General features: G+C 39.5%; 1 protein-coding gene across 1 annotated transcript; it reads left to right on the top strand.

Annotated features, from left to right (window-relative positions):
• Positions 1 to 2,782: 2,782 nt before the first annotated feature.
• On the top strand, positions 2,783 to 11,491 carry LOC113675062 (EGF-like repeat and discoidin I-like domain-containing protein 3). Its single transcript, XM_027191593.2, has 9 exons — positions 2,783 to 3,080; positions 5,999 to 6,113; positions 6,572 to 6,782; positions 7,120 to 7,273; positions 7,570 to 7,749; positions 8,137 to 8,251; positions 8,720 to 8,921; positions 9,459 to 9,615; positions 10,300 to 11,491. The coding sequence occupies exons 1-9, from the start codon at positions 3,017 to 3,019 to the stop codon at positions 10,566 to 10,568; spliced, it is 1,467 nt and encodes a 488-aa protein (XP_027047394.2). The 5' UTR covers positions 2,783 to 3,016; the 3' UTR covers positions 10,569 to 11,491.
• The last annotated feature ends 1,655 nt before the right edge of the window (positions 11,492 to 13,146 follow it).

The following is a 13,146-nucleotide window of genomic DNA, read 5'->3' as shown; positions in this document are numbered from 1 at the left end:
TGATACAGTTTCGACTGTATCTCTTGCTGTAATGCTTTTTAGTTACGAAGAAAGAGGCCCTGGCGTTGTTGTTTCTGACTGGTCTCAATTCTCTTTTGCTTTAAATGAAGTATTTCAAGTCACTGAAAATATCTGAGGAATCTCTTATCTTAAATAGTTCAGGTTGTTGACTAAGTGGACAATATCCTAACAGACATCTGAGAAATTTAATAAAACTGAAAAAATTCTTGTTTTCTCGTTAGCCCTCGGTCAAAAAGCTCAAGTCGGTTAGTTTACCCAAGTTTGTTCACTCCTAAAGAACTCCTCATTTTTGCTAAAGGCTACGTGAAGGATGAAAACTAAACCAATATAAAGTTTTTCCTAGTGTAAATGAGACATATCAGCTATCCACCTCTTTCAAAATTAAACTAAACAACAAAACATTCCTTTTATGAAAATAGCACGCACATTTCAAACTAAAAAAAGATCTTAACTGCAAGATTGAGTGATTTTTAATTTAAGGGGAAGACGCATAGTCGAAAAAACAGGCAGCTCGATGTTTATCTACAAAGACCAAAATTTTCGAACTGAGACAAAAAATCTCAGTGAAGCGAAATGATAAATCAACTCTAAGTGAAACAAGGAGAGTTTCGGGTTTCGAGTGTCAAGTTAAAATAATTAATGTCCAATGTCATGATGTGTCTGTGTCAGAGAATTTTTCGGCGGACAGTTATTAATTGCCGTCTAACCTTTTGGCTTGGGTGTAGCAGGTTTAAATCGTATTTATCGCACGCGAAGCCATACGATACAAGAATTATCTGGCATGCATATGGTTTCACTGAACTCGCTGGCTCGAGTGAAGAAATCAAGATGTCAAATCAAAGTGGCATGACAACGAATTTTCACAGAATTGAAAAATGGTATGGAACGAAAAAGGTCTTTCTTGGCGCACCAAAACGTTATTTTAACCCAAGTAGTCATTTAGTCAAGCCTTTTTTTGATACACAAAATATTACAAGATAAACAAACAATCGAAATTTAACTCGTAGTTCAAATACCACGTAATTATTACAATCAATTTGAAATCGCATTTTTTCATCTTTTTTTAAGCAAAGATTTTGCGACAAGAGTTGCACAATTCGCCACAAAATGGCTTGTCGAGTCTTTCATTTTCATTTTGCTGCAACCTATTTGGTTACTTTAAGCAAGCCATGAATTCTGATTGCTATTTTTTTAGTGTTCCATTTTCAATGGCTGGAAAAGGCATACGATTAAAACGCAAAATAGAGCGATTCGTGTGCAAAATTGCACTGCTATCAGCCAAACAGATGTAGATTGCCACAGGAAGGCAAGGATCACCACTGATTTCAAATTGATGTGATAAATAAACAAATGTAATCTCACAAAGCTACTATTATAATGAACCTCTCCTAAAAAATTAGAACTTTTAAAATCATTTTTCTCTTTATCAACATAGTATACCATTACGATTCCCAAAAATTGTTAAAAAAATGAGGCTTATGCTTAAGTTGGCGTTGTGGACGTCTTTGTTACCCTGACTCCAAAGTTAACACAGTGCTAATGATAATCGGGGGCTTTTTTCCTCCATCAAGTACCAAAACTGTTAGAAACGGAAACGCCGAGGATGCAGAAAAAATTCCTTAATCTGGGATAAAGACCACTTTACGATAAGAGAGTTCGTAAGCAACACTGACCGACAGTGCGAGTTCCGTCCGGAGGAAAGCTCAATAAATTAACCGCTGAAATATTCCGCTCTTTTCTACCACTTGATTATGATACTTTACCCATTAGCAATAGCCCTGAAAGTTGCTAAATAACATTGGTTACATTTGTCATTTTTGATACCTTGAGAGTAAAACATAACTGATTTATAAGGGACTAGTGGTCTCACTTTTCATTCAAAAACATATTTTTACAGCGAACTATATATTTTATGAGGACTAAGATCAACGAAGTTTATTATGAACACAACTAGAGAAAATTTAACAAAATTAAGATTTTATGGGATGCGACTCTGACAAAACACGCAGTGCTTCTTCAAGCCATTTGGAAACCGGTTATCATGCGAGTTCGTAACATATCGGTGGAGGATGAACACAGTGAAGGGAATGTTGGAAAAAGATACCTCTGACCTTCTGAATAAAGACTAACATTAAAAAATGCGAATGGCTGGTAACTCATAACTGTAGTGATCTTTCATCTAATCGCTATTCAATTAAAATTTACTCTCAACTATCGCGAGGAGGAACGCCAAAAGTTGCGTTTAGCTGATGTCTTAGATGGCTTGTTTCAACTCCGTCAACTGTCGAATTAAAGACGATTTATGACCCATTAAGAGAAGAACAGGAGAAACACCCCCCAGGTCTAAGGTTTCATAGCCTACGACATTTACGAAATTGCTTACAGAGCAAGAGTGACAATTTCAAACAGGCAAACTAGGAAAGAAAGAATCCTGGATGTCGTTCTACGCTATTCATGAAAATTCAGTGTCCGAAAACCTGTTACTTAGCTCTTGTACGAAGTGGCAAAACGGAAAGCACGTCCCCTTCGAGGATTGCATTGTGTTAAAACCACTCTGCATTGTTCTTACGCCATTAAAATATTTCTCAGCGCCACCAAGGTGCATTTTCCAGGGTGTTTATGACAAGCGAATGTCCTCTCAGTAACATGTACCGCGCTTGCAGCCCTACAATTTGCTGCCTCCAGACAGTGATCGATCATGATGTATGACTACAACACGCCCGGCTCATACTTTCGAGCGTAAACAATGCGCCGCCTTTCCGGTTTTGACGCTGTGACCCCTTGAGGGCAACAGATTTGCGGATTTTGCGGATTAAATTTGTAATCATATTACAAAGTGAAGATCTATGTGTGAAATCAGAGCTCAAAAACCCTCGCCGAGGTCGAAGCGTGGATCTGTAGAGGAGTGGAGAATTAGAATTACCTCTGGCACAAAGAGGTTAAGTTTATTATTTGAAGCTCACTCTTCAAGGCTGGAGTAAAATTCTTTGCGAAGATGCGTTGGACAATTTTTCTCGTGTTTGTTTTATATTTCACAGCCACAGAGGAAGCTATCGCAGGTAAGCTAGTCGAGTAGAGATTATTCACACTTTTCTATCCGTTTTCAAGGTTTTGGTGTCGTTCACAAGAAGGAAAATCCGTGAATTCTGTAGCTTTCCGCAATGTATTTGAAATAAGTGCTCCGATACGCCGCCACGATTGAAAACAGGAATCAGGGTCGATTTCAATTCCACTTGACGGCAAAAAATGTTCTTCGTCTCGTACAGCGGGTGGCAATTAAGCCGCAGTTATAGCTAACATAAGCCCATTATAGGATAGAGAAACTTAAGTTTGACGCCTCTAAACGGCTAAAAAAACGAAATTGCTGTATTTATTAATACCAAGCAATTCGTAGGGCCATGAAGCATTCCTAGATAGTTGGGTGAAACATGGCCGGAAAACCGAAGACTGTTTCCCCATAGCTTAAGGCAGTCTTGACGTATTTCAGTTTGCTTTTCTGATTAATCCACTATCGCGTCCTCCCACAAGTACCAGTTTTGATTAATACCTCTATTGAGCTCTCTTAAATCACTTGTATTCTCACTGAGTTCGTATCCAAATGAGATGAAATCTGAAGTCGGGATGTTTTTCATGTTACAGCACGAGAATGTGCGGTTAACAAAATATTTGTGGGTCTTAATTCACTCTCTCCTTGCCAAGACTTTATTGTTAAATTATCTGAGTGATCTTAGAACGAGTAGAGTTATTTTTCGTTCTCTAACACTATCTCACTTTGAAATTTGTGGCATATAACTTTTAACGAGGAAAATATTAATGATTTATGTCCATGTAGGCAAGTTAGGAAAGTGATTGTTCGTTTCTTATAAACGCAGCTAGTATTGAAGTCTCGTCTTGCAAACTGAGCATTGACCCCCCTAACTATATTTAAATAAGTTAAAGTACACTTCTTCTGCTATAAATTATTGAATCATTTTCATTGAAGCCAGTGCGTAAATGGTGAAAGGAACCCGATAAGATATCTGTGATACACGTCAGCCAAACCATTCGATCAAAGTAACAAACCTGGGCCAAAATGCAAAATACAAACCCGAGTTTTAGTTAGTTTTTAAATGGATCCAATCAAATTTAGTCACGGATCGAACTCCCTGGACTTTCTGTCTTGATCGGACATCTTTCACACGTGAGTAAAACTGAGTGAACCGTTGAAATGTTTCACTGCTGACAATACGAGCGTTTAACCTTCGCAGCATGCTTTTGTTTAAGGGCGTTGTGGTGATGGTTTTCATTGATCATTCTCTTAACAACTTAAACTGGACAGAAATACAGCTCTTGCAGTATTATGGGTTAACAGTTGAAACTGAACATCTCTGCTTTGAAATGATACAAATGTACTGAAAGACCGCAGGAACAGCGGCACGAAAACAGATTCGAGTGAAGCTGTAGATGTACTTGTCGGTTACTTGTCTGAAAAGCTAATTGATACCAGACTATAGCTTAAAATGTGCACTTTTGTCTAATCAATAAACTTCTTGAGGTTGTTGTGTATTTCGAAAGAATAGCGATGATTTTTCCAACTAAATTGCCTGCATTGAGAGTAATAAGGTTCCAAAACGTTACAAGAAGACACAAAGAAATCGTGTAAAACGAGGACTTTTGGTCAACCCTCTATGTGTAATTAGCTTATCGCTTAATCGCAGGTATATGGGCGAAGTTTGGAATATTTCAGCTAGCTAACAATATCTTAGCTCGCAATAAAACTGCCAGTCCTCACTGAACAAAATTTACCTAATACCTCTAGAAACAACTGTTTCATTTCAAAATTTCGTTCTAAGAATGGCCGAAACTGTTGTGCGATGATTGCAGCCTTTGCACGGCCACAGTTAAAAGAGACACAAACGCTTTCTGAGACACGCGTCGTCCTTTATCAGACAAAGTTTTAATCAATCGGCTCCTCTATGAAATACCCACCAGTTAAATCACTTTTAAGACGATTAAATCAGTTCACCAGGCCCTAGATGTTGAGCATTGCTCCAGTAAACAGGCCTCTTGTTCTGTGATCAATCGATCAGCATTGAGTTGTCGGCTGTCCAGAGTGATGAATAGCTTCAGACAGGTCATTATTTTTCATTAGCAGTTAATTAATTTACTTTTGACAGTTTCCCCCAGCTCGCTATTGTTGTAAAGTAAACACTCTGACTCGGAATTGAATACCCTCCAAGCTATGACCATCCGTTAACATAGGAAAGTAGGGGAGAGTGGCTCAATGGCATCGAGTGCTCACGAAAACTGTTCCCCAAATTAGCGAGGAGAAAATAAGAATTTTTCAAATCTATTACGGAAACTGTAATATTTAATTGAGAAAACATGTGTAGAAAGATCAGGTTTCTTCGTGGACCACTGATTTAGAAACACATCAGCGGTGACTGCCATCAATGACTGAAATTTAAGAATAAAGTACCCGTAGAAACCTTTATTTTTACGTCTTCTTTCTATTGCTCTCACTCTTCCACAGTAATGATCTCGGCAGGAGCACTTATCATTTTTTGTAATTTTGCTTCTTTCCCAGAAACTTTCTTTAGCGTATCGATTTTGAAAACTTTCAAGCGATGGTCTCTCATTACGTTGACTAAACTATTTCTAATTGGCGTTGCTTTGAAACAGGAGAGCAGTTATTCAACAATTAAGCCCTATACCTGCGACATTCTTCGCTTGCGGAACTGGTTTTGAGTAAGATAAGGGGAGTTAAACATATGGTCATCTGTGTACAAACTGAGATACAGTCACAGCAAAAATGCTAATTAGTCAGCCTCGATTCACATTTTTAGATGACTGCTACCTGACCAACTCATCACCGGCTTGCTCGCTCACTGACTCGCGGACTGACTGAATGACTAACAAGTAGACCATGCCACTGCCGGTGACTTTTACATCCCTCCTAGATCAAAAGAAGTAAGACGAGGCTTTCTATTTTTTTCAGGTTGCTCATCGCCTCTTGGCTTGGCGTCAGGCTCAATACATGACTCGCAGCTTTCGGCATCTACATCCATGAGCGACTGGTTGCTGCCGTCTGCAGGACGACTTCATAACAATTTGTGAGTATCATCAGCACAATAATAAAACTACATTCTGATTTAATGATGTTTTATACGATGTGGAGAGACTAAAGATACATTAAATGGTTCCAAAAGTCTGCACAACTAATTCAATACCTAAGAATTGCATCTGATTGGTTGAGGAAGTGGCGCGAGTCTTCTGGAGTCAGTGCAGCACGAAGCATGTTAGGCAAAACCAATGGAATTATGGATTACTTCCGGCACTCAATTGAAAATTTCTCTGTCGGGTATCCAATTTAAGTATGAAAAGAAATTACCCAATGTAAGTAGAGCAAAAGCAAGAGTTGATTTAGAGAGCCAAAACGAACTTGCAACTATGTCTGGCGAAGGTGTCATGTGGCTCAATAAAACTAACTTTTCTGGCACAATAAAAGCAGCTGAACAGCAGCTGTCTTTTCAATACAACAGATTAATGCCTTAACATGATTTCATCCTAGAACGTCGAACTCATTCGGGGCTTGGTGTGCAGAAGACGTGGACTTGGATCAGTGGTTTCAAATTGACTTACAGAGGACAACAAACGTGTCAGCTGTAGCTTCTCAGGGAATTGACATCATTATGGCTGGTTACTGGGTGGCGTCATACTCTTTGAACTACAGTTGCGATGGAATCAAATGGCATTCTTATGCCATACAAGGAGTACCTGCTGTAAGTAACAATAAGTTGCGAGAAACTTAGTAAATACGGAGGACTGGGACTAGCACGCTTAACTTCTGATAGACTTGGGTTCTAGCACTCTTACAGTATCTTTCCTTGTCGTGGAGTATAAATGGGCGTCGGCATTGTCAGGAAATCATAATGAGATTTTGGGCAAAAGGTCGGGAGGTGGTGATCTACGATACACCAGCATCTTATTCATTCCAGGAAGAGTAGCAATAATCGTGGTCGTTTCACGCAATAAATGTTAGATAACATTCGGTTAAATGGGCTGCTTAGCTCGAGTACAGACTCAGTAATGACTGTGTTCGACTTTTTTTTTTTGCAGATATTTCAGGCAAATAATGATTCTGATAGTGTGGTAACGAACACGCTTTCACCTTCCATATTGGCTCGGTTCATTAGAGTGTTGCCCTTGGAATGGAATCAGCTGGAAACCATTTGTCTGAGACTGGAATTATATGGATGCGAAACAAGCCAAGGTAACAGGAAAAAAGCGAAGATCAATCCATTGAGGATTGGATCATCTACTTTTTAGAGCATAAACGGTGAATGGAAATTATTCGTCAAGGAAGGTCCTAGAAATAATTCCAACGGCCAATCAAGTTCAAAGTGAAAAACTCAGTGTTCCAACGAAGACCTTAACAAGCCGGCATAAAAAATTATGACCAAGCGCAGAAAAATTTTGTGACCAAATTTTCTACAAGTCAGCGTTTTTTGTGCAGAAAAAACTGTTCTTTATATTAACCGACAAAAACATGATACCCCTCTATTTCAGCCTGCCCACACCCTACCAAGGCTACAATGTCACCAAGCCAGGCAGCAGCAGACTCTTCTTCAGTAACCAAGGCTCCATTAACTGGTTTGCCTCCGAAATTTTCAACGCTGAGTTCTAAGACGGGGAACAGGTCACATAGCACTGACAGCCTAGCCACTGATACAAACACAATTCCCATCGGTAAGTTGATTGCTTCGGTGAAGTCCTCAGTAAATGCTTTTGGCGCTGGTACTTCTACTGACAACTTCTCACGGTCATCTGCTGAACTAACGTGAAATTATTTTCTAAAACGTCCGCTAGGTTGAACCAAATGCAATCTACACGGACCTGTTTGTAGAAATGATATGTTCTCAACAACACCGTGACGTATTGAAACATAAACATCTGTCCAGTGCTTTCTAGTCTTGGGGTTTAACCAATCTATGAGGCTTCACAAAACTAGAGTTAACAGAACAATTGCTAAACGAATCTCCCACAATTCAATTAAAGTGTAATAATTCAAAAGTCAAGCTTGCATTATAATTTTCAAAGTGTCTGATTTATTTCTCTCACTACGATTCTCCACAGCATGTTCTTATGCCCTTGGAATGCAGTCTGGTGCGATTAACGAGTCGCAAATAAAAGCTTCCTCTTTCGACAGTGTTTGGACCCGACCATCGGAAGCAAGACTTCATAATCAGTGGTTTGTTAAATAATTTGTTACTTAAAAAAGTGTCTTTCGAGTTGCCAGTCGATCAGAACGTCTAGTTGGCATCCTTGATTTGATATATTGAACCGACTTATATATCAGGACTAAGTACCGGTAATTGATTTTTTTTTTTCAAAGTTAGCTCGTGCATTTACCTAAAAACTGATAAAAATCTTCACCAATGAAGTTATTGAAATGATAACGTACCTCTGAATGTATACGATATTTACAGCGGGAAGTCTCATTTGCTAGTAACCAAAAGTTTTTTTTAAGTCTAAATCCAAAGAAAGTGGAAAAATACTTAACTGCTCGGAGTCAACTCTAATCATACTTATGCTGGACCATAAGGTGGCTGAAAAAAAAGTCTTCTCTCCATGGATTGTGAGCTGCATGCCTGTAGGATATCCTCGAAACTTTCTGATCAAGCTGTTCTCACGTTCCTCTCTCCTTGTTTCTCTCCAGGAGCCTCAACCATAGATCTCTAGGGGGTTGGTGTGCAGCAGACGCGGATATGAATCCTTTCTTACAAGTGGACCTGTTAAACAACTCTATTGTCACCGCAATAGCCACACAAGGTGTCCCAGCAAATGGAAACATTGCGTTGAGATACAAACTTAACTACAGCTGCGACGGGATAACTTGGTTTGAATATCAAGAAGGAACGGTGAGTGCTACTCGTGACATGTCTTAGTATAATCAAGATTATCTCTTGTGTCGTCAGTAAAATTGCCTTTGAACTTACACTGTACCATTCAGATCGATTGATTGGGCATGATCAATGATCACAATTTAGAATACTTTAACTGAGAATACCTCGTGTATTGTTTGGATATTCATGTGAAGAGTGAGAGCACGTCGCTTAAGTTGAACATGTGAGTCCAAATGGACGGACCGCAAAATTTAGACATGTCTTCATTCTTCGAGATATTCGTAAACGGGTTTGACGCTAAACAAGTTGTCATATCGGGATTATCTCAGAGCGGATTAAGGTTTCGAAATTTCAAGAGCAATCAGTTAGTATGTGCAAATAAGAAAAACTAACACAATCCTGGATCCCTTAGACGCTAAATTGCAATATAGTTCTTCATAGGATATTTGTTTTTCCTAATCTTATCCTGCTTGGCCAGTAACATTTTCAGTAACAAACTGTTTTGGATCACGTACTCTGACAGACACTCACATCACATTATTATCTCCCCAGATATTTGAAGGTTATCGCAAAAATTTGCGGGCTCGACAAAACAAGCTACCAGTGCCCTTTAGAGCTCGGCTCGTGCGAATTCGACCGCTTCTCTCCAGGCAGTACGAAATACCTTGTGTGAGACTAGAAATCTATGGATGTAGCATGGCTAATTCCGGTAAGTGTAGTACTTATTTTGTCGTTACTGGTCAATAACATTGTACAAGGGAGTCGTTTCAAATAGTATACTGTCTTTTCAAATACACTGCGCATCACCTACTATTTAAGGAAACAGAGGGGAATTGCTTTTTCTCAATGAATTATGACTCGTCTTTCTTTCTTTTAGATAAGACAGAAAATCGACAAAAAGTCATGAAAATTACTCAGCTAAACGAACACACCACAAGCCTTGAAGATAAATCAATAAATTAAATAATTGACCAATCACTCATATTTTTTCTTCCCAATTAATGGATCATTACCCATTCAATAAATGAATTGAACTAGCAGTGAAGAGTACTTTTAGATTCATTGTCGTAAAACCTGACCTAAAGTAATCACAACGGCCGATCAGAAAGGAGAATATCCCATGAAGTCGAGAAGTCAAGTTTTCATCAGATTGGTCAAAAGTGTAAGCAAAGTTTAGTAGACTATCCGCAGCGCGTAGTGAAGAATCAATGCCATTCCGATATAAGATTGCTCCGGCTTATTGCAAAAAATCTCACTTTTTCAAGCAAGTTTTTTGAGGAGAGATAAGTATTCAAGGGACTTGGCTCACCAGTTACGGATGAATAATGGTTGAATTTATGGCTTCATTTTGACGGATGTGTCATGGTTGTTCATTGTTATGTTCATTTTTCAGTTTGTGGAACGAAGAATCAACTAAACACCACGATAAACCCTGATCAACGCTCCACACAGGATACCAAGGCCCGAACAACACATAAGACAACGTCAAGACTGAATATAAGGCCTACAAGACCAAAGGACATGATTGTAATTGTGCGAGATCATCCAAGTAACGACTCGTTAGGTTATAACTTTATGCCCTCTTCAACAGAGCAACGTCACATTTTCAGTTTATCACTTCCTCTAACTCTAAGTTTTCTCCTCGTAATACTGACTCAGTGAGTACTAATGACAGATTCCTGATCAAATTTCTTTCGGAACGGTAGAAACCTTGTGAAAAAATATGTTAATCAAGTACTGGAGGCGGAGGTCTGGAGGTGTGTGGACTGAGTAGCGTCACTAGAATCTGGCGCCTGCTAACATTGTAGATACTTCTGGCTAATAATTTAAGCCTGTTACGTTAGCGTGCAGAGGAGATGAAGGGGGTAAAATTCGCTTAGCCAGCGGAACAGGCGTAATTTTATTGCGTTAAGCAGGCGAACGGAGACAAGCGCCAGCAGAGCGCAAAGTGCGGGTGACGAGCGAGGGAAGGAGTGCGGTTCTTCCTTCGTTACGCCTTGCCTCCGATCGACAATTCACTCGAGTGTGAAGCAAGACTCCAACGATCCAGCTTTACGCTCTCTGTGCATTTCATGCGCAAATATCATTTTCCCCTCACCCTCCCTTTTGGGCACTAGATCTGCCGGCTACTTAAGATAAGTGCTAACGTTTTAGCTTTATGTAAATACTAAAATTGCTCGGTAAAGACAAATTCAAGTCGATATTATTTATTGCTGTAAAGCGTAACCTTCTTGCTTTTACTCTCATTGGGTACAAATGGATGAAAATTATTCACCGTTCGACGTAATGGGCTCCTGCCGCTCGATCATTCTGATAAACAAGATAAATAAGAAACCATGTTCCGTATTGATCGGAAATTAATTGACTGAATTACTCTTGTATTCAAAAGACCAAGACGCACATAGGAAAGGCAGAAACGTATAGTTTTGGCTTCATGTTGAAGTGTAAAAATCTGCTCTTGAATTTAATTGCTTCCAATTCTTATTAAGAGTGAATAGCAGCATCACAATTTCGAAAACAATAAACCCCCTTAATTCAAGAATACCTTGGAAATTTTTAAATAAAGAGTATTTTTCAGTTCTGAATCGTTACAGATTTATTATCACGCCATTTTGTTACAAAGCTCAACATCACAAGGGGTAAGAGCTGAAAGTAAAGAACTGCTAAGAACTCAAAGTAACTTGAATCTTAAACAACCTCAAACGCGGGAAACGCATATGATCAGGTTGGGATTGTTTTGAACATTACTTGGTTGGGGCACAGTGAAGCACAATGAGCACAGTGAAGAAAACCCAATGCCATGGTCTAGAGTTAGAGCAGTGCTGATAAGCGTTGTTAGCTCTACACGATGAGTTTGACAAAAACCCAAGCCAAAGCGGGCAAAAGTGCTTCAGTAGCTCTCTGTCGAATTACGTGACTTCGGCTTTACGGTTTCACCGCACCTCTTCCAATAAGCGTCCACATCAAATAAACTTACGTTGGACGAAAATTGGGTGACGTTATGAGACAATCACTTTCAATAAAAGAAAGATGACGGGTAATACTAGTATATAACAATGATACAAACGGAGACTGAGATGAAAAAAAGAGTGTAGGTCATGACTAAGCAATTACCATTTTGCCGCCTATCTATAAGTTTACATAGACAAACTACTAACCTTTTACACAAGATAATTTCACAAGTCTCAAAAAGAAAGATCCTATTCCAAGACAGTACGATGGAGTTGCTCATGGCGTCTTTTCTGGCAAATCAAAACTATTTTGGTTATCACTCGTATGATTACAGACCAAAACGGGTATCAGAAGGAATGGGCGGGAAACCAAAACATTACCGTAGTAATCTTTGGTGAAGGCACAGAGAATCTTCCAATCTAAACTAAAGAATTTTGGAGACCCCAGCAATTGAATTTAGCTAAAAAACTAGATCCATGCAAGCGGCACATACCCCTATAGCCGGCTTATGCTGAGGAATACCCCCCCACCCACCCACCACCACCACGGGTAACAAACGGCTAAAAACAGAGAAACTTGGCAAGCGATGAGAGAGAGAAAAATACCAAAGAGGAAGGCTTGTTGGTGGATCAGTGCTCCTTCGGGAGGCACAGGTTATCCTCCAGAATTGTGGCTAAGTCTGCAAATATCAAATGGAATTCCCAACCACCGCCGTCACTACCAATCAGCAATAAGGGACAAAATACTCCTTGACGGTGATTTGAATCTAAGAACTCTGTTCAACAATTGCCTTATCTGCTATGCTCATTCTATGGTAAACAGTTGTTTAAATGGACATCCAAAGGTCAATCTAAAGCTCTACATCAGAGGGAGGGAAATTATTAGAGGATCTGTCACCAAGAGAGTATAAACAGTTTATATTCTCTTGTCTGTCACCCGTTAATGAAACCAAATGCTGTTGATCTTCGACATAAAGCTACCTCAACGGTATTGAAACTAGAAACAGATTCTCTCAAGCGCAAACGATCCTAAATGTTCAGCCATCTTTCACAAGCCCACACCTGTTTCTCGTTTCCAACTTTGTTCCGAGGGTAATTCTTCCATTTGGCTTCCTCATTTCGTGCGAATCTAAGATGGCGCTAGTGACCCACAATGTTTAGCCTTCTTTCACGAGCTCCCAGCAACGCCCTTGCTTCCAAACTTGTTTCGCAAGTCTCTCCCCTTTAAGACCCCTTGAAAAAGGTTTTGTTATCTCCTGTAAATCTAAGATGGTGGCCGCAAATCCAGT

Source organism: Pocillopora damicornis, chromosome 3, assembly GCF_964200805.1.
Source record: "Pocillopora damicornis chromosome 3, jaPocDami1.2, whole genome shotgun sequence".
NCBI classification, from domain to species: domain Eukaryota; kingdom Metazoa; phylum Cnidaria; class Anthozoa; order Scleractinia; family Pocilloporidae; genus Pocillopora; species Pocillopora damicornis.
Note: the sequence above shows the minus strand (reverse complement) of the source record. Positions and strands in the feature narration are given on the sequence as shown.

Excerpts from the sequence above, each read along its gene's own strand:
- LOC113675062 (XM_027191593.2), top strand. The coding sequence starts at position 3,017 with ATGCGTTGGACAATTTTTCTCGTGTTTGTTTTATATTTCACAGCCACA. Across the intron at positions 7,750-8,136 it reads TACAAACACAATTCCCATCG|CATGTTCTTATGCCCTTGGA; the intron begins GTAAGTTGATTG and ends GATTCTCCACAG. Across the intron at positions 8,922-9,458 it reads TTGAATATCAAGAAGGAACG|ATATTTGAAGGTTATCGCAA; the intron begins GTGAGTGCTACT and ends TTATCTCCCCAG.